General features: G+C 36.3%; 1 protein-coding gene across 2 annotated transcripts; it reads right to left on the minus strand.

The window, feature by feature from the left end:
- Positions 1-275: 275 nt before the first annotated feature.
- NDUFA5 (NADH:ubiquinone oxidoreductase subunit A5) lies at positions 276-18,867 on the minus strand. 2 transcript variants are annotated; one of them, XM_023223479.2, is made up of 6 exons: positions 18,763-18,867; positions 18,392-18,436; positions 11,316-11,432; positions 5,604-5,669; positions 2,126-2,264; positions 276-554 (listed from the first exon to the last, which is right to left on the minus strand). In XM_023223479.2, exons 1-5 carry the CDS (start codon positions 18,781-18,783, stop codon positions 2,163-2,165), a joined length of 351 nt encoding a protein of 116 aa, XP_023079247.1. In that variant the 5' UTR covers positions 18,784-18,867; the 3' UTR covers positions 276-554; positions 2,126-2,162. The 2 variants fall into 2 exon arrangements, with proteins under 2 accessions (XP_023079247.1, XP_023079246.1); XM_023223478.2 differs by lacking the exon at positions 276-554 and having other exon boundaries at positions 1,090-2,264.
- Positions 18,868-22,537: the final 3,670 nt, after the last annotated feature.

Below are 22,537 nucleotides of genomic sequence, written 5' to 3' on the forward strand. Positions count from 1 at the left end.
TCGTACGGCCCATACAGCACAGGAAGGAGTCACAACATCCCAAGCATATTCATAAATAATAATACAACAGGAGCATCAGTTCTAGAACCAGACCGCCTGGATTCAAACTTCAGCTTCCCATCTTACTAGCTATGTGACCTTGGATTTGTTACTGATCATCTCTTGGTTTCAGTGTCCCCAGGGTCCCAAGTTGCATAATTGCAGGGGAAAACTACTCATGTAGGGTTCTGGTTTCTTATCTGGAAAATGAAGATAATTTGCAATATCACTCTTAGGGTTGCAGTGCAGGTTTAATGAGTGAAATCAGTCAGCTACTTATGATAGTGCCTGACATTCATATTAAAGTCTCAACAAACATTAACTATTATTGTTATAATATTTTTACAATGACTATTATTCTACAATTAGCATTTCTAATGCAAACACGAGGAAGGTCCCCTTTTAGCAAAAAAATTCAGTAACACTGTTGGTGAAACATAAAAGATGCCCAAGAATCATGGCAGAAATGGGACTGAAAGTATGACAAAACACAAGCCATCTTTGTTCCAAAGGACCTGAAAAAAAAAAAAAAAGGTTGGCTAGAAAATTACCTTGAAAGTACCCAGGCAATCACATTTTTAGGATCATGTTTTAACAAATATATTATATATTCAAGAAATGTTTAGAACTGAAAATGTTATTATAAATCATATTCTACTTCTTTTACAGCATTAGAAATAGGCCATTCTGAGAAACAGGCCAAACCTGCCTCAATGTAGTCATTAACAATACTAGAACTGTGAGAATGAGAAACTTTCTAACTCCCCCTCTAACACTTCCCCACCAGAAGGAGCCTTCTTGCACTCTAACCTCTAAGAATCTATCTTATTTAATATTTATTTAGTATTCATGTTACAACTCTATGACGGGAGAAATACACTGGAAAGAAGGAAAAACACCATTTTTTTCTCACTCTGAGCAAATGTGCACATGCGCGCGCACACACACGTATACACAAAACCCCACAAGAGTATAATATTATCTATGAAGTAAAGAGATACCAAGTTAAATTTAACCAAGTATTTAGAAATGACAGGGAGCTAGGAAGAAAAGGCGAACACGTAATTTTATTTTTAACCTTAAGCTTGCCAACTTCTTTTCCTGAACAGCATTTGTCTTGTTTTGATAACCACCTACGCTTATATTAGAAACACACTGCAAACTATTTAGTGATTCCACTTTGAATTTAGTCACATGACTAAGATGTTTTGAATATAAGCCTATCCGTATGCCAGATACAAATTTCAGGAACTCTTAATGTCTCTTCTTTTACAGAAACTCTACCTCTATCCTGATGTAATTAGGTTGATTAAGAAAATTAAAGGCCACGGGCCAGAAAACTAACTTCCACAAATGCAACAAAAGGAAAAGTTTCTCCAATAACCTCTACGAAATGGGAAATCTTTCTTTTAAGTACCAAGTCAATTTCTTCAACTGTACAATGTATTCTAATTTGATGGTTTTCAAATATAATACAGTAACAACAAAATATAATAAAATTAAGACTATAAGAAAACAAAGTAAATGGTATAATTCAAAAAATAATGACTAAAATAAAATGACTTATGGATTTTGTAATCCAACATATAATTATATATATTTTTATTTTACATACATAAGATCACAGCTAAGGAGGTTAACCATAATTTCAAATTTTATCACTAGTCACTTGTGCCATTTTATCACATTTGAAAATATTCACTCATATTATTTACTTCAAACAGTGATCTATAAATTTGTTTAGACTATATTAAGGACCTTTTCTTCTTCAGGATAACTTAAAAAAATTAAATGACGTATTGAACATACTACTGAAGAAACTTTACTTTTTAATTATGGTCTCTGCATTGAAGATCTGTAGGAATTTTTCTTTAATAATTTTCAAATCTTCCCATGACCTCTCTGTTCATAGAAATATCTTTGAAATAATTTGTGAATACTTTATAAATCAAAAATGGATTCACATGACCGTATTACCATAATCACCAATTTTAACAGTCTCCTAGATATTTTCTATATCACTTTTCTTGATTATAAAATGTCAGTAATATGAAAACACTCTTAATATAACAGTATATTTAATTACATCAGTTTCCCATCAACACATCGAAGTCACTTAATAATTATATTGGCCATTTCCACTGATCGGCAGGAGGCTCTTCCACTAATGGCTCCCATGGTTTCCAGTCCCTCATTTTTCTTGCCAGAATTAGTTCATGTTCAGCCTGTGAATACAAATTTGTTAAAAGATCATTGGATTTTACTCTTCAACAGATATTCATCAGAAGTAACAACTGATATTTAACTATTGGATACCAGTTTCATTTAATATCTCATAATCTATTCTACCATCAAATGTTGAATATTAAGTAATTAAATTACCTTAAGTCTCACAGCTACACAATCAGAAGGATATCTTTCGATGTCTTCTATTTGATTGAAATTGGCTACAGTGTTTAAAAGTTTAGTTGGTGAGGTTTTTTATCTTAATATTTCACAAGTTTTTTGAGAATCAGAAGTATGTCTTTTCATCTATGTCAGTGACTTTCAAACTTTATTTTACCATGGTCCACAGTAAGAAAATATGTTTTATTATAGGTTCCACAATATAAACATATAACTAAAATTTTTAAATCATTATCTTTACTAGCAGTGATATGTTCTTTTTTCTATTGTGTTTTTTTAATGCTAATCACTATCTTAACTGATTCCATCACCCACAGTCACTTGAGACCCAGAGTTTATAAAACAGTGATCTGTGGAATGTAGAACACAATAAATGTATAAAAAATATTTACTAACCGAATAAATTCCTTAATCAAGTTATGCTTCATTTAATTTTTCCTTTCAAACACAATTTATATTTAACAAACGCATTTTAGGTAGCTTTTAATTTCATATTTTTTCTACAACAAAAAAATATTTATGACAACTCCAGCCAACCTGTAAGATGAATATTATTAAACACCTGTCAGGATGTTACAAAAGAAATTCAAACACAGATTAAGTGCTCGGATTATATTAAAGGTAATTATTATTATACAGTTAAAAGATAATACCCCATTTGCGCCAGCAGTCCCAAAAGTCAATCTATGTTTACAAGCAACTACAAAAAACAATGAGTTAAAGAGCAGATGAATGGAAATCAGGGCTCGTAGAGGTATTACTAATGCCAAAAGGACAAAATAATTTAAATACTGATACAATATTTCCTAAGGTTGCCCTGGGTCTCTTGAATATCCAATGCTTTCTCGATCTCCCCCAGGCATTATAGGGCATGAGGAGGGCACCTAGCCCTCATTCATCCTTGAGAATCAGTCCTATCTCAGGAACCTGAATCCAGCTGCACCTGGCCCCTGATGCCTATTTCCTCCTTCTTCTCTGGCTTCTGACACGCTGTCATACCACCCATCTAGAAATGGGACTGTCTAATATGTTAGCTACTACCCATACATGGCTACTGGGGATTTGACATGCAGCTAAGCCAAATTCAGATGTGCTGCAAAGTGTAAAATGCATACCAGATTTTGATGACTTCATATAAAAAAGAATGTAAAATATATCAATATTTTTACGATTATATGTTTAAATAATATACTACATATACTGAGTTAAAAAAATTACTAAAATTAATTTACCCTTAATACTGACCATGAAAACATGGGGAACTGTACTGCTGACTTAAAAATACTTAATATGCCTTAAACTCAATTCCATGAAAAATTAATATATCAATTAGATAAAGTCATGATCAAAGTGAAATCAGGTGGTACAGAAAAGAGAAATAGGTATAGGACAACAGTATAAGGTTTGCAGCAAGTTCCTATAACACTATATCTAGTACCATAGCCAACCTGATAAATGAATATAAGGGCCAGGAAAACAGGCCTTTGAATAACTGAAAGTCTACATTCACAGAAAGCTGTCTGAATGCTATATTCCTCTTTTTCCAGAGCCATCTAACAATTCTTTTGATTTGGTATATCATGTCTGTTGGTGATATACCTCCCTAATCTCCAATATTACCCAATATTTCTTTTATCTGTCCTTCAATCAACAGTAAGAAAACATTAGAAAGGGTTACATTTGAAAAAAGATACAAGAAAATAAAAATTAAAACAGAATTGAGTATTTATCAGACACTTACAAGACGAAGACATTCTAAACCTATAATATGGGGGTTGTAGGGGTGTGGAACAACAAAATTTCACCAAGTAAAAAAAAATCTGAGCTGAGAAAGGTGGCTCATGCCTGTAATCCCAGCACTTTGGGAGGCCAAGGCGGGCAGATCACCAGAGGTCGGGAGTTCGAGACCAGCCTGACCAACATGGAGAATCCCCGTCTCTACTAAAAATACAAAATTAGCTGGGCATGGTGGCGCATGCCTATAATCCCAGCTACTCAGGAGGCTGAGGCAGGAGAATTGCTTGAACCCAGGAGGCGGAGGTTGCGGGGAGCCGAGATCGTGCCACTGCACTTCAGACTGGGCAACAAGAGGAAAACTCCGTCTCAAACAAACAAACAAAAAATTGAAAACCTATACGTGGGGGGAAAAACCCCATTTGAGAGGCATAAGCAGGCTAAAAAAAGTATGTGCAGACAATGTCACGAAAGTTTAAGGTTAATATCTTTTATTATAAAAAGACACTCATATGGATAAATAACACAAAGACTAAATGACAGAGTAAAAATATTAATGATATAATTTATAAAATATAAGAACATATTTTTAAAGTTTAACCTTACTAGCAATTGGAGAAAAAAGATGCAAAACTTAAAAAAAAAAAAAGAGGCATCATTCTTTTCCCATAGATGCTTTAAAAAACCAACTATGGAATACTCAAAATAGTATATTTCCAGCCTATTTACATCAGTAACTTACCTATTTCTATAACCTACCTACGACCAAAGGAAAAGAATTAAAATTCAGATTAAACAAAACAAAACTGTAGTGTTTGTTCTCTTGTCTAAGTAGCAGGTATAGTGAGAGGAGAAGAAAATTTCCCAATAGAATAAGATTTACAATAGTCTAAATGTAATTAATAATGTTAACAACTTTTCAAATCTCAATCTCTTCCTAATCATGCTTATATTTTACTACTCAATATTAGATGTCAGGGTTAGTATTTGGGAAGTAATGCAGAATTAAGCTCTCAAGAACCAAAAATAAAAATAAAAGTATATTTTAATTTTATAATTCAAAATGTCTGTATTTTTCCCTACTAAAAATATGCCACACTCTTAAAATAAGATACAACTATTAAAACAACAGTAATATTGCGTTACCAATTTAAACTAAGGTTAGGCCAAGGAGAACATGCTGATTAAATTAAAAGAGTGTCAAACTCCAGGCTTCTAACAGAAGTCTCACAAATTCATGCTATAATCAACAATAAATACTATAATCAACATATACATGAGAAGCACCACATTTTCTATATATGATTAGTCTTACATATTTGATGAGGTGATATAAATAAGGAAATTTATTTTCCTTTCATTCTGCAATGTCAGTTGTGTGTCTCTATGAAACCAAACACCTAAATAGTCAACTTTTTCTTTACCTGAAGAATCACCTCTTCTAATTGACCACCTTGAAGTTGGTCTTCTAATTTCTTAACATCTGGTTCCTATAATTTCAGGGAGAAAAAAATAATTAAAGAAGCATACTCTCTGAAAGTTTCAATATCCTGTATTTTTAAATTCCTATATAAAAACACTTAAAAATACAACTTTTCATTCATCATACTCTTTTTACTAAATATTTGGTTAAAATTCATTTCACCTCTGCTATTTTATTGCTTTTCTGTCTTAATATTGAAAAGTGCTAAATGTTTATTGACAAGCCGATCAAGGGACAGAAATACAACGTCAAATTCTGTCTTTCTAAAACAGATTTTAAAATATGACTTTGCTTTCTTAGTATTTCCTGTATTTCCTCTGAGAGCATTAGAATTAAAAATAAATGCTACTCTATGACCCAGAAATTACACTCGTAGGCATAACGCCAAACAGAAATGCATAATATATATACACACACGTGTGTGTATATATATACGTGTATATATACACACATATACACGTGTATATATATGTGTGTGTATATATGTTTTATTTTTATTTTTTATTTTATTTTTATTAATTATTATTTTTTTTTTTTTGAGATGAGTCTCGCTCTGTCCCCCAGGCTGGAGTGCAGTGGCACAATCTCTGCTCACTGCAAGCTCCGCCTCCTGGATTCATGCCATTCTCCGGCCTCAGCCTCCCAAGTAGCTGGGACTACAGGCGCCCGCCCCATTTTTAGTAGAGACGGGGTTTCACTGTGTTAGCCAGGATGGTCTTGATCTCCTGACCTCGTGATCCACCAGCCTTGGCCTCCCAAAATGCTGGGATTACAGGCATGAGCCACCCTGCCTAGCCGCATAATATATTTTTTAAAAAACATATTTGAGAATATTCATAGAAGCACAAATTACAGCCCCAAACTAGAAATAATCCAAATGACCATCTGTAATAGAATGGATCCATTAATTATAATATTTGGATATAATACTTCACAGCAATGAAAATGAATAAACTGTATGCAATAATATAGATGATTCTCTTAACCACAGTATTAAGCAAAAGTCAGAGTACAGTATGTACAAGACAGAACATACTAATGATTTCATTTATATAAAATTCAAAAACAGGCAAAAAGAAGTCCAAATAGAGATTAGCTTTACAAGTAGTAAATTGAAGGGGAAGAGGCAAGGGTTTCGTTGTTCTGGAAAAGTCCTTTTTTTCTACACATTTGTAATGTATATAATTCTTGAATAAAAGTTTTTTAAAAACAAAATGTTAATAAATATAGTACCTAGAACATTCAATGACATTTAGTTATTTTCTAGTAAACTGAGCTTTTTGAGCCAGAAATCTGTAAATATACCCACATACGTAAATAAGGCTTTGTCATTTCAGGGTGTTTTTCTGGCCAATAAATGGAATAAAGAGGGACAAAATAAGACATTTTGTTTTTCAACACAAGACTTGATGTGTTACTGCCTCAGAGTATCTGCTGGATGGCCCAGGGTATCTGCATCGTTTGTTCCTTCACCACCTTTCAAATCTTTGCTCAAATAACACCTTCTTATTGATAACTACTGATAATTTACATTGTGACAGGCTGAATAACACCACAAAAGATATACATGTATTAATTTCTAGAAAGTGTGACTGTTACTTTATACAGTAAAGACTTCACATATATGATCAAGTTAAGGATGCTGACATAGGGAGATTTTCCTGAATTATCCCTATAGTCCCTAACTGCAATTATAAGTGTCCTTATAAGAGAGAGGGAGGGATATTATCCACAGAAAAGGAAAAGGTAATGTAACCACAAAGGCAGAAACTGCAGTGATGAGACCACAAGCCAATGAATGCCAAAAGCCACCAGAAGCTGAAAGAGGGAAGAACAGATTCTACCCCATATCCTCCAAAGCAAGCACAGCCCTGACAACACCACCTTGATTTGGGTCCCTGATGTTGATTTCCAACTTCTGGCCTCCAGAAATCTAATAAAATAAACTTATATTGTTTTAAGCCACAAAGTTTGTGGGAATATTACAGCAGCCATAGGAAAGTAATAAACAGCGTAACATCCCCCATCCCCACAATGGTACACATTTTCCTTGTTTCATTTTCCTTCACTGCACTTACTATTTTCTAACACACTATGTACTTCTTTACCCACTTTTTACTTTTTTTTTTCTTCTGGTCTCCCATCACTAACACGTAATCTCCAAGAAGGCAAGGATTTTTAATCTGTTTTGTGCCAACTAAGCACAAGTTTCCATGCTAGAACCACAGTCATTCAATAAATGTTTCTTGGTGAAAGAAGTGAATACATAAAAAACAGTGGAAAAGGGTGGAAAAAGGGGAAAAAGTAATGAGCATGTTTAAGACAGATTATTTAACAGGGAATTAACTCATACATGAGACCAAAAATCAAAAACACAACAGGGAAGCAGGTCACTGTTTTAAGAGACTCAGGAGAGTGAAGGTAAAGAAGACAAGGAATGTTCAACAACACTTTCAATTCAGAAAAAGCCAGTGTTAGGTGAACAATTCAAAATTTGTCTTACTGATAGTGAATAATGTGATTTTTAGTCACCAATGGCATAATGCCATTAAACTTGATAAGGTACCATGTACTGAATGCTCACTATATACTTGGGACTATGTTAAGCTTTTACATACATTACCTCATTCAGTTCTAACAAAAAGTGTTCAAGGTGGGTATTATTATATCCAAGTTATAAATGATGAAATTGAGACAGAGAAAATTAGCAATATGCCAAGTCACTCCACAAATAAGTATTAGAACTAAGATGAAAATCTTGGACAGGGACACAAACCAATGCTTTTCACCAAAATATTACTATCCCCCTAGTAATAATCTGAAAAAAGAAAAAAGTTACTTTTATTTCTACTTTAGGCTTAGTAAATAGATATTGTATAATCATGGCAATATTCACTGAAGATTTTGTGTGTGGCTCTAGGCAGGGTTAAAAATCTGTGACAATTTTACCAAAAACAGGAACCAGAGATACAACTGTTAATGTTTGGGGTTATACCTAGCCTTTTGGATAAAGAAACATTTCTAAGAAACCTTGTGTTTCAGGTACTATGCTAGAGTCTAAGGATACAAAGTTGAATCCAATATCATTAACAAGTAGCTTACGGCTGATGGAGACATAATACAGTTATGACCAGTAAAATGGAAAGGAGGTAATGAAGTTGTCAAACTCTACTTAAAGTAAGAGCGGGGCGCGGTGGCTCAAGCCTGTAATCCCAGCACTCTGGGAGGCCGAGACGGGCGGATCACGAGGTCAGGAGATCGAGACCATCCTGGCTAACACGGTGAAACCCCATCTCTACTAAAAAAATACAAAAATCTAGCCGGGCGAGGTGGTGGGCGCCTGTAGTCCCAGCTACTCCGTAGGCTGAGGCAGGAGAATGGCGTAAACCCAGGAGGCGGAGCTTGCAGCGAGCTGAGATCCGGCCACTGCACTCCGACTCTGTCTCAAAAACAAAAACAAAAAAAAAACAAGAAAAGGTTTCACAGAAGAAGTGATGATTTATAAAGAAAAAGTAAGAACTATCAGACAAGGTAAAGGCATTCCAGGAAATGAGAAAATATAAATGAACACAAAAATAAAAATGCAAGGAATCTACAGAACTGCCAGCAGTTTGTACTGCTTAAGAATAGAGTATAAAACAAGAAGCAACAGCATATGATTGAGAAAATAACCAAGAGCCAGAACTTAGAAGGTCTTCTATACCATGTTAAGGACTTTACCCTGTTAGGCCAATGGTTCCCAAACATGGCCATACATCAAAATCATGCAGATAAAGGTAGCTAAGTAAGTTTCATACAACCAGTTCAACATAAATCCTTAAACTCAGCCTTTGAGAAACACTGAACAGAAAACCACAGTAAGATTTTAAGCAAGACAGTACAGTTGGCCCTCAGGATCCACATCCGTGGATTCAACTGAGAATGGATTCAACCAACCACAGATGGAAAACATTTTTAAAAACAAAATAAAAATAACAATACAGCAATTTTTAAAAAACAGTATAACTATTTACATAGCATTACATTGTAGTAGGTATTATAAATAACCTAGAGATGATTTAAAGTATACAAGAGGATGTGCACAGGTTATATGCAAATTACTATGCCATTTTATATAAGGGACTTGAGCATCCTTGTATTTTGGCATCCATGGGAATCCTGGAACCAATCTTTCATGGATACCAAGGGACAATTGTACCATCACAAGATTTACATATTGAAAAAAAAAATCACTCTATTATTGGCTGTATGGTAGAGCATGTAATGAAGTATAATGGAAGTACAAACAGATCAATTAGTTATAAAGCAGTTTAAATAGCAGAGAAAAGGATTTTAGAACCAGCAAGTAAAGAAGTATGAGAGTAAACTCTTCTTTGGTTGAAACTGGCTATGGGAGAAAACAGAAAAATAGGGCAATAAGTAAGGAAAATATAAGCATATAGGTTTTTTTTTTATTTTAAGATAGGAACAAGCTAAAAATATTTGAGGCTATTTGAAAGACGAGATGATAAAATGGGAGAGGCACCAGGTGCAGGTGGCTCATACCTATGATCCCAGCACTTTGGAAGGTCAAGGCAGGAAGGTCACTTGAAGCTAGGAGTTTGAAATCACAGCTAGCGCAACACAGTGAAACTCCACCTCTACAAAAAATTTTAAAAATTAGCTGGGCATGATGGTGAGTGTCTGTGGTCCCAGCTACTTGGGAGGGTGAGGCAGGAGGATTGCATGAGACTGGCAGGTCAAGGCTATAGTGAGCTGTGATCATGCCACTGCACTCTAGACTGGGTAACAGAGTGAGACCCATCATATAATATAATACAAAAAACAATATAAAACAAACCACATGTTTTGTTGCATTCCTAATGAAAGATAGGAATTTTCTTTCAACTATATAGTCTGGTAATCTAATAAGAAGAAATATGTGTGCCTAGGATCACTTATGCATGTATATAAATTTCCTTCAGAGTTTTTAAGCACTATTTTAGATAATTACATAAAGTCCATTTAATGATTGCTAGTGCGAAAATTTAACAATAGTGCAATATAGTTTGGTATGAATCAGCAGTCTAGACTTTTATTAACTGCTATTTAATAGCAGTTAATAAGTATCCATGAAAGATTGGTTCCAGGATTGCCATGGATGCCAAAATACAGGGATGCTCAAGTCCCTTATATAAAATGGCATAGTATTTGCATATAACCTGTTCACATCCTCTTGTATACTTTAACTGCTAATAGCGGTCTAGTCTTTTTGACAGGTTTCTCTGGAAAAAAAAAAATGCCCTTCTTTTGTTTTTCTTTTATTGTTCTCTAAGATTAGAAAAACGAGATCAAGACTGATATATCCATAGACAAAAAGCAAAAGATCAATAAAGGACTAAATAGGGAAGAGAGGTAAAAGGAACAGCTACAATGTTACTTCAAGGAAGGATCTGATCCTACTCTCAAACTCCAGTATATAACAGAGCCCTGCATATAGAAAACACTCTATAAACAAGAGTTTACCGAATAAAAGGGAGGAATGATGGGAAAACAGCACTGAAGGAAGGAGAATGGAAGAAAAGTGTGTAGGATATATAAAAAATAAGGAACTAAACTTTTTGGTTAAATGATACCACAAATCCAAGAAAACAAAACTGATTTAGCTACTTACCGCTTTAACCATAGCCAGCTTCTCATTTGTAATCTGTTCTGTATACTTTCTATATGCTGCATTTTTAGGGATTTCCTCAAGAACATCAAGAATCTTTGTGTACAATATTCTTAGCCTCTGAAAAGACAAACCATACAAATTTCCATAGGTTAAAATATTACCAAAGACTTAATGGAACAATTTAAAGAGTCTCATAGACAAAACAAACAAAACTCACATCTGCTTTTTTTTTTTTTAACTCTTCTTTGCTGTGACTTCTTTATGTCTGTGCCCTATCTATACCCTTTACAACCTAGGAAAAACCTGTATATAAATGTGGGAACATTCTGTATTTTCTATGTATAACAAGTTCTAGATAAGTCAAAGGTATGATAACAAGTAGAAACAAAACTAACTGATGACCTTTTTGGAAATCAAATCATTTACCAAATCTGTATTTTTCTTTCTTCCTTCCTTTCTTTTTTTTTTTTGAGATGAAGTTTCACTCGTTGTACAATGGCATGATGTTGGCTCATTGCAACCTCCATTTCCTGGGTTCAAGCAATTCTCCTGCCTCTGCCTCCAAAGCAGCTGGGATTACAGGTGGCCGCCACCACGCTTGGCTAATTTTTGTATTTTTAGTAGAGTTGGGGTTTTGCCATGTTGACCAGGCTAGTCAGAAACAAAACTAACTTATTGCTAATGACCTTTTTAGAAATCAAGTCATTTACTAAGTCAGTAGTTTTCTTTCTTTCCTTTTTTTTTTTTTTTTTTTTTTCTCTGAGATGGAGTTTCACTCTTATAGACCAGGCTGGAGTACAATGGCGTGATCTCGGCTCACTACAACCTCCACCTCCTGGGGTCAAGTGATTCTCCTGCCTCTGCCTCCCAAGTAGCTGGATTATAGGTGCCCGCCACCACGCCTGGCTACTTTTTGTATTTTTAGGAGAGACAGGGTTTTGCCATGTTGGCCAGGATGGTCTCAAACTCCTGACCTCAGGTGATGTGCCCACCTTGGCCTCCCAAAGTGCGGGGATTACAGGCATGAGCCCACCTAGCCTGAATCAGTATTTTTCAAAGTGAGGTCCTAAGCACTGCAAATTCTTTTTTCTTTTTTTTCAATTCTTCTTATTTGAATTTCTGTAGAAATAAACACATATAAGCATTACATCTGTATGATCAAATTTAACTAAATACAGTCATAATACTTCAGTGTTCTTGCTTCTGATTATGAATGAGTTATGACATAAAGTCTGCATAAAAGGCTCAACAGAAAAAGTAGCAAGAGAATTGAGTCAATGCATAGCACATATAGAAGCATACTGAACCTAAACTTTAGTATAGAAATCACTTAGTAAGAAGTTGATCCTCTCCAATTTAAATATATAATGCATATATTAGTTTTTAATATAGCATTTTAATTAAGTTTTAATCTGATCTAAAATTCAGGTTTAAAATTTTCATCTTTCATGACAAAAATATATCAGTTTCTAGAGAAATACAGATGAAAACAGGGGTGATTAATATAGAATAAAAGAAAAAATGTTATGAATAAGGTGGAAATTTCGTTTATCATCCAAACTTGGACACTTATGACAGTGAAAAGATACCTATTAATCATTATGCCAAACCACAGGTATAAACCTAATCTAGGTGAAACAAACAAGACATGATCACTCCAGGAGCAAGTCTCAATAATTACAAGTATATAAACCCTTCTCCTAAAGAGCAACTTTAAAAGAAAAAAAAAAAAAATGTGTGCAGTCCTCACTATTCACAATAGCAAAGACTTGGAACCAACCCAAATGCCCAATGATAGACTGGGTAAAGAAAATATGGCACATATACACCATGGAATACTATGCAGCCATAAAAAAGGATGAGTTCATGTCATTTGCAGGGAAATGGATGAAGCTGGAAACCATCATTCTTAGCAAACTAACACAAGAACAGAAAACCAAACACCACATGTTCTCACTCATAAGTGAGAGCTGAACAATGAGAACACATGGACACAGGGAGGGGAACATGACACACTGGTGCCTGTCAGTGGGTGGGGGGCTAGGGGAGGGATAGCATTAGGAGAAATACCTAATGTAGATGACGGGTTGATGGGTGCAGCAAAACACCATGGCATGTGTATACCTAGGTAACAAACCTGCACATTCTGCACGCGTATCCCAGAACTTAAAAGTATAACTAAAAAAAAAAAAATTGTGTGCGGGAACAGGGTAAAGCAAAAATAAAAAGCAGGTAAGATATAAGTCTGCCTTTCTTCATGGTCCAGGACACATAGTCCTCCTGCACAAATAACACAATCTTCCTGTGCCCAGCTATCACCAGACCCTCGCCTGATAGCTGACTGCAACCTAGGTGTTATCAGCACAAAGCTCTCTTCAGCACACAGCACAAGCACCATCCTTTAAGATCCCCAGCAAGCCTTTGCTACTTGCAGTCAGTTCCTCTTTTGCTGACTTGTCAATAGCTTTCTTGCAATGTATTTTCACACCTTCTCTAATAAATCTGCCTTTCTTTACCTCAAATGTCTTGGTAAATTATTTTTACCACCACACAACACCAGCCCCAGACAGTCGCTACCCGTGGCAAAATATACTCAGTACTCCCATGTACAATACCACACTGTTTGCATATAAAGATAGACTGGACACGGATCACACTCCAATATGTTTAAGGTACTATAGAGTGTACTTATCTGTTCTCATGCTGCTAATAGAGACATTCCCGAGACTGGGTGATTTATAAAGGAAAAGAAGTTTAATGAACTCACAGCTCCACATAGCTGGAGAAGCCTCACAATAATGGCAAAAGGTGAAAGAGGGTCAAAGGCACGTCTTACATGGCAGGAAGCAAGACAGCATGTGCAGGGGAACTGCCCTTTATAAAACCATCAGATCTCATGAGACTTCTTCACTATCAAAAGAACAGCATGGGAAAAACCCACCCCATGATTCAATTACCTCCCACCAGGTCCCTCTCCCACAACACATGGGGATTATGGGAGCTACAATTCAAGCTGAGATTTGGATGGGGACAGAGCTAAACCATATCACAGGGTAAGATATAGAAGAGGAATAATAATGATAAAAAGAAAAAATAAGTGTGTGTTTGGCAGGGATGGGGAAATACATAGATCAAAGAGATATTATAATACTCAGCAGTGGTTAAGGGTGTGCTAACCAGCACCTAACTGCTTGAGTTTACACTGGCTCCACTCCTTAGGTGCACTGAACAAGTTATTTCCATCTCTGTGCCTTCTTTCCTCATCTGTAAGATGGGAATAATACTGCCTCATAGGGTATATATAACTTAGAACAGTACCTGGTACACATTAAGTTTCACTAAGTATTAGCATTATTTTTCTTTTTTTTTTGAGACGGAGTCTTGCTCCAGGCTGGAGTGCAGTGGCCGGATCTCAGCTCACTGCAAGCTCCGCCTCCCGGGTTTATGCCATTCTCCTACCTCAGCCTCCCAAGTAGCTGGGACTACAGGCGCCCGCCACCTCGCCCGGCTAGTTTTTTTTATTTTTAGTAGAGATGGGGTTTCACCGTGTTAGCCAGGATGGTCTCGATCTCCTGACCTCGTAATCCGCCCGCCTCGGCCTCCCAAAGTGCTGGGATTACAGGCTTGAGCCACTGGCGCCCGGCCTGAAGCATTATTTTTCTATAGCAGAAGAATTCACTTCAGCCGAGACCAGAGAAGGGTTCATATTTCGAAAAGGTAGCATCTAAGATAGACCCAGAGGGATGGTAGATCAAAGAAACTTGAAGATATTGGAAAAGGCAATTACACAGAGAATACATAGAACTGAATGGCAGAAAATACAGCGAACATAAGGAAGTGGTATACAGTTCTATTTTCTTGAACTGTGCTGTCCAAAAGAGTAGATGCTAGCTAAATATGGCTACTGAGCACTTGTTATGTGGCTAGTCCAAACTGAGATGTGGTATAAGTATAAATACATACCGAATTTTGAAAATGTAGTATGAAAAAAAACCACTATAAAATATTGTTAATTTTTTTTATTATATACTGAAATGGCAATATTTTAGATGTGTTAGGGTAAATAAAATAAATTTTACCTTTTTCTTCATTAAAAATTAGTCCTAGAAAATTATAAATTACATACAAACATGGCTTACATTTAAGGTTTGCATTACATTTTTATTGGACAGCACTTGGTTAGAATACAGTAACTCCCCTTTACCCATCCGTGGTTTCATTTTCCAAGGTTTCAGTTACTAATAGTTAACCTCAGTCAGAAAATATTAAATGAAAAATTCCAGAAATAAACAATTTATAAGTTTTAAACTACGTGCCATTTAAAGTAGTGTGATGAAATCTCACACTATCCCACTCTGTCCTTGCTTCAGCACAAGAGGGTAGTACATTACAATAAGATATTTTGAGAGAAAGAGACCACATTCACATAACCTTTATTATGGTATATTGTTATAATTGTTCTATTTTATTAGTTGTTATCTCTATCTTTCTTTCTTTTTTTTTTTTTAGACAGGGTCTCACTCCATCACCCAGGCTGGAGTGCAGTGGCATCATCACAGCTCACTGCAGCCTCAACCTCTGGGGCTCAAGCAATCCTCCTGCCTCTACCTCCCGAGTAGCTGGGACTATAGGTGCACACCACCACACCTGACTAATTTCCGCATTTTTTTGTAGAGACGGGGTTTTGCCATGTTGCCCAGGCTAGTCGTAAACTCCTGGCCTCAAGCAATCCACCCAGCTCAGCCTCCCCAAGTGTTGGGATTACAGATGTGAGCCAGCACGTCCAGCCTGCTTATCTCTTAGTGTGCCTAATTTATAAATTAAATTTTATTATGGGTAGGTATGAAAAAAACATAGCATACATAGAGTTTGGTACTATATGTGGTTTTCAGACATCCACTGGGGATTTTGTAATGTGTTGCTGTACAGGACACATAAGGAAATGCATAGGAGATAAACTTGGAGAAAATGTCAGATTATAAGCGGTTCTGCATTGCAAGTTAAAGCATTCGGGCTTTATTCTGTGGACAATTAAAAGATTTAGGAAAGTCATATGATTAGATTAGGAAAATTAGCTTCGTTGTAGTGAGTTAAAAGGACTGAAGGAGAAACAAGGCAGAAAGGCCAGTAAGGAGGTTGTTGCAATTCTCTAAACAAGAACAAGGACCTGAACTATGGTAGTAACAACAGAAACAGTAAACAGGAGTCAGACTGGAGAACTGTTATAGAAAAGGATTGCAAAAATAAAAAATAATAAAAATCATCATTGAAATGAATACGAGAGTACAAGAGAAATAACAACTATGATGTCCAAATTCCCAGCCTAGGGAGCAGAAAGATATGAAACTATCAAGAAAAATACAGCCCATAGAGGAATATATTTAGAAGGGAAAAACCATGAGTTCAGTTCTTTACAACAATGACAATAAAGTTATTATGAAATCATAGTAAGTGCAACACACCCATTCAACTAACACTATTTACTGAGCACATACTATGTGACAGAGTTGTAGCAGTGAAACAATTAAAAATCCCTGCCTTCATTAAACCTACATTCTAGTAGAGAGAGAACAAAATAAAACAATAGAATAGTGAACCAGAGGGTCACAATAAGAACCTTGTCTTTATTTATTTAGAGTGAAATGGAAAGCCACTAGTTTTAAGGAAAGGAGAGATCTGACTTATCTTATATTTTAACAGACTAACTCTAGTAGCCTGGCTGGTAAAAAAGACCAAATGGAGGCTGTGACAAGCATTGAGAGGCAGTTAGGAAGTGAATGGAATTATCCACATCAGTGATGATGGTGACTGAGGAAGACGGTAGAAGCAGAGGAGGTAGTGAGATGTTGTCAAAATCAAGATATATTTTGAAGGTGGAACCTAGAGGATTTACTGAAATAACAAATGTGGAGTGTAAGAGAAAGGAAGGAATCAAAGATGATTTCAAGTTTCTGACCTGAGTCAAAACAATTGAGCTGCCATTAATTGAGATGAGCAAGCCTGAGAGAAGAGCAGGTTTTAGGCAGAATATCAGGAACCCCATTTCGGACACGTTAAGTTTGGGTTGCCTGTCTGACATATACAAGCGGAGATGCCCACTAAGCAATTAAATATTCAAGACTTTCATAAAGGAAGAGGTCAGTGCTTTACATGGAAATCTGTTATCAGTGTATAGGTGGTATTTAAAACCGTTCTCTATTTGGATTTGCTCTCTCTTGGTGACTGAGTACAGGTCGAAAAGAAAAGGTCCAAGAACTAAATTCTGAGTAAGTCAAATTTTAAAAGTGGGCATAAGAGAAATAACCAGAAAAAGAGAAAGCCAAAGAGTAGCGGGAGAAACATCAGGAGACTGGGGGAGTCCTGAAGCCCAGTAAAGAAAGCACATGATGGAGAAAGTGTCAAATGTGTCAAAAAAAACGCTGCTATTAGGTCAATGAAGGTGAGAAAGATGAGCTGACCATTGGATTTGGCAGCATGGAGATAACTGGGGAACTTGAAAAACGCCAAGGGTGACTGAGTGCATTGAAGGTGAATAAAAAAGAAATTGGAGAAAATAGAGATAACTCTTTTAAGTTATCTGTAAAGAGAAGCAGAGAAATGGTGCGATTATAGAAGGGAGAAGGATAAAAAAATTGGGGTTTTTTTTTGATGAAAACATTTGTGAATACAAATGGAAAAGACCTAACAGAAGGAAAAGCGGGCAGTACCTTCAGTAAGCTTAAATATATGTAATCCAACCCACCTAAGCATAAACGGTGAGGCGGGGAGAAAAGATGGAAAATGGAGATATAAATTTGAGATGGCGCTCACAGAAGCACGTACAAGTGAAGCCACGAAAATGTCAAGGAAAAAGTCAACAAGAAAACTGGCTTAATAAAGGGGTCATGGCAAAAATAAATAAAAATGTGACCGCGGATCAACGAAGTAGGTGGACAGCGCTCGTATCTCAAGAGCTCACGCGGGTTGTAATTAAGGGCTTGAAATATCTGTATCCCGTTAACCCTGCAATAACCAAAGTGACAGGAATTTAGTCTTCCTTCGGAATTCAGGAATGAAGAAAGAACAAAGGTACATACCTCGTGTGGAGTACTGCACACAGCCAATCCCACAAGGCCAGTGGTCTGTTCAAAAACAAAACACGATTCATGCTGTTTACTACGGTTTCCATACGTGCAGCACGCTAAGGAAATACAAAACCACGAATCCCCCGGCTAAAACTGGTCTAAAGCCAGCTACTGGTCTCTCAGTCCCTCTTGTTTGGAGCTTTTTTTCTGACTCTCCGAGCGGAACCACTAACCTGCCCTACCAGGTAGGGCATGCAGAACGAGTCCCCGAAAAGCACCGCCGAACCCGCGACAGTTAGGGTCAACACCCGCGGTAATTAGGGCTATCGGACTGAGTCCACCCCGACAGTCTAAATTCCAACAGTGACCTCCATTCGTCTCACCTTCTTCAGCACACCCGCCATGACAGCGCCGACGAGTCGATGACGCACAGCCCTTTGGGAACAATTCTCAGACCTGCTCAATCGACCACCGAGGTCGCCACTCTGTCACCCTGGAAACAGCTTAGCTCCACCCCCCTCAGGATCGCCAAAGGAGCAAAGACTCTGCCCCGCCCATCCTAAAAGCGAAAAATTGACGCATGCGTGATGGGCATACAAGCATAACGCTAAGGTAGAATACGATTGGGGAAAGAAAGCGTTTCTCAGGTGTGTCTGCTCCCGTCCCTGCCACTGCTGACGGCTTGCCCAAAGATTGAGGGAAACATTCCCAACTACCAAAAAACCCAAGTCGCTGTAGGAACCTGCACTCTGCTTAACGGTTGTTGCATTCCTCAACCTTCCTCTCTCAGTTTAGTAAAATGAAGGTGATAACGGAGCTTGAGCATCCTCTGAATTGATCTCTCAGCAGCAAGTTAGTTCTTCGCACAAGGATATCAATATTCTCTGTGTCTTACGAACCAAAGCCGTATGGAGTGTGTGGTCATTTTCCATCGCTCTTTTCGATTTCACTGGCTGACGTACATCATCCTTTTTCTCATTTTTTTCAGTTGAAATGATATCAGACCATACCACTTTTTCCTACCTCCACAAACACTGACCACTCACTATGTGTCAGTTACTGGGACATAATTTCTAAAATGAGATTTCACATCCTGGAATTCAAAGAATAATGAAGGAGGCGTGTATTAATAAATAATTTGGTAACTGTTCTAAAAGAAGTTGGTGCAAAGTGCAATGGTACCAGGGAAAAGGAAATAAATAAAAAGTGTGGGTGACTGGAGTTAAAGAAGGCATTTTCTAAAAAGTCAGCAGGAGAAAAGAACAAATTGAGAAAACACAAGCACAAAGGAAAAGAGGTTAAACAATGTATCTTTAAATTCCAGGTGATTTTATGTGATTGGAAAGGTGGGTTTGATCGTTAAGGTAAACTGGTTAAGATCATGAAAGGTGTTGTTTGCCATTCTACAAAATTTGAATTTTACTTTGTAAGGAATGGGAACAATGAGAAGACTTAAGCTTCTAAGTGACACCATCAAAATTTGTGTTTCCGATACACAAACAATTTTGGCAACAGTTGAAGAGAATGAGTTGGAAGAGATGAGGCCTTTCATTAGAGGCATGAGACTAGAAAAAAAGAAAGCTAAAACAAAAGCAAACTGAAGAAAGGAAATGATAAAGATTAGAAAAGAAAGAGACAGAATATCAATAAAGAAAATCAATGAAACCAGGACTTGGTTCTCTAAAAAGATCAACAAAATTGGCAAACCTTTAGTGAAACTAAGAAAAAAAAAAGAGAGAAGATTCAATACAAGCAAGAATAAAAGAACCATCACTAACAGCCTTACTGAAATAAACAGGAATAAGAAGGAATACTATGAACAACTATGCTAAAAAAGGTAAAGTAGATAAAATGGCCAGATTCCTAGAAAAACACAAACTAACTAAATCAACTCAAGAAGACATAAAAAAAAAAAAATTCTGACTAGATCTAACACAATTAAAGAAATTGAATTAGCAAGAAAAAAACCTATCCAGAAGGAAAAGCACAGGTCCTGATGGCTTCACTGGTAAATTCCACTGAACAATTAAAGAATAACCCTTCAGAAACTATTCCAAAATATAGAAAAGGAGGAAACAATTTACAACTAATTCTATAAGGCAAGTATTACTGTGATTCCAACCAAAGAAATTAGCAAGAAAAGAAAACTTTGGCCAGGCACGGTGGTTCATGCCTGTAATCCCAGCACTTTGAGAAACTGAGGCGAGAGGATCACCTGAGGTCAAGGGTCCGAGACCAGCCAGGTCAACATGGCGAAACCCTGTCTCTAGTAAAAGTACAAAAATTAGCCAGGCCTGGTGGTGCATGCCTGTAATCCCAGCTACTCAGGAGGCTGAGACAGGAGAATCACTCAAACTCAGGAGGCAGATGTGGCAGTGAGCCCAGATTGGGCCATTGCACTCCAGCCTGGGTGACAGAGCAAGACTCTGTCTCACAAAAAAAAATAAAAAATAAAAAATAAAAGAAAACTTCAGGCCAATATCCCTTGTTAATAAACACAAAATACTCAGAAAAGTACTAGCAAAACAAATTCAGTAGCATATGAAAAAAAATTATACACCATGAATAAATGATATTTATTTCAAGAATACAAAGTTGGTTTAACATCCCCAAATCAATTAATCTAATGTAACATTGAATACAGGACAAAAATTATATGATAATTTTAATAGACACAGAAAAAGAATTTGACAAATTTCAACATGCTTTCATGATAAACAAGCTGTGAAAAGAAGAGAAATTATTCAACCTGATAAAGATGCTTAGAAAAAGCCCACAGCTAACATCATACTTAAGAGTGAAAGACAATTCTTTTCTTCTAAGATCATTCACAAGACAAAGATTTTTCCACTCTCACCACTTCTATTCAACAATATATTGGAAATGTTAGCCAAGGGAATTAGGCAAGAAAATAAAGTGAATAAAAGTCATCCAGAATAGATAGGAAAAAGTAAAACTATCTCTCTTCACAGTTGCATAATCTTTTATATAGGATTATTAAGGAATACACACATACATACAATTAAAACAACTTCAACAAGTTTACATTATACATGATCCATCAGGGTCAGCTCAGGCTGCCATAACAAAGTACTATGGACGAGGTGGCTTAAACAACAGAAATTTATTTCTCACAGTTCTGAAGACTGATAAGTTTAAGATCAAAGCCAGCAAGACAGATTTCATTCTGAGGCCTTTTCTCTTGACTTATGCTGGTTACCCTCTCACGGTATGCTCATATTTACCTCTTTTTGTGTGTGCTTGGGGTTGGGTCAGGGTGGAGATCTCTGGTGTCCCTTTTTATAAGGCCACTGTTACCATCATGACTTCATCTAAACCTAATTATCTCCCAAAGACTCCATCTCCAAATACCATTTTTATTGAGGGTTGGAGCTGTAATATATGAAATTTGGAGGACATAGTCCATAGCAATCAATATACAAAAATATATTCTAGTCTATTATAGCAATGAATAATCTGAAAATAGAGAAAACAATTCTATTTACCATGGCATCAAAAAGAAATAAACTAACAAAATAAATGTGACACTTGTACACTGAAAAGTATTAAATATTGTTGGAAATATTAAAGATCTAAATAAATAGACATTTCTTATTTATTGATTTGAAGTCAATATTGCTCAGATGGCAATACTCAAGTTCATGTAGCATTTCATCACAATTCCTATCAAAATCCCAGCTTCCTTTTTGCAGAAATTTATAAGTTGGTCTTAAAATTCATATGGAAACGTGCAGGATCCAAAATTGCCAAAACAAACTCGAAAAAGAACAAAGTTGAAAGACTCATACTTCCCTATCTCAAAACATACCACAAAGCTATGTTTATCAACATAATGTGGCATAGTGATAGACATTCAGCTTAATACAATAAAATTTAGAGTCTCAAAATAAACCTCAACATTTATGGTCAATTGATTTTCAATAAAGTGTGAAGATAATTCAGTGGGAAGCAGTCTTTTCAACAGTTAGTTCCGGGACAACTGGATAGCCATATGCAAAAAATGAAGCTGGGCCCACTACCTCACACCATAAGAAATGTAATTCAAAATGCAGCACAAGTCTAAATGTAAGAGCTAAAACAGTAAAACTCTTAGAATAAAAGTTCTAGGAAAGATTTACTGAAGAGTAAATCTTTATG

This window comes from Piliocolobus tephrosceles, chromosome 8 (assembly GCF_002776525.5).
Source record: "Piliocolobus tephrosceles isolate RC106 chromosome 8, ASM277652v3, whole genome shotgun sequence".
Lineage (NCBI taxonomy): Eukaryota > Metazoa > Chordata > Mammalia > Primates > Cercopithecidae > Piliocolobus > Piliocolobus tephrosceles.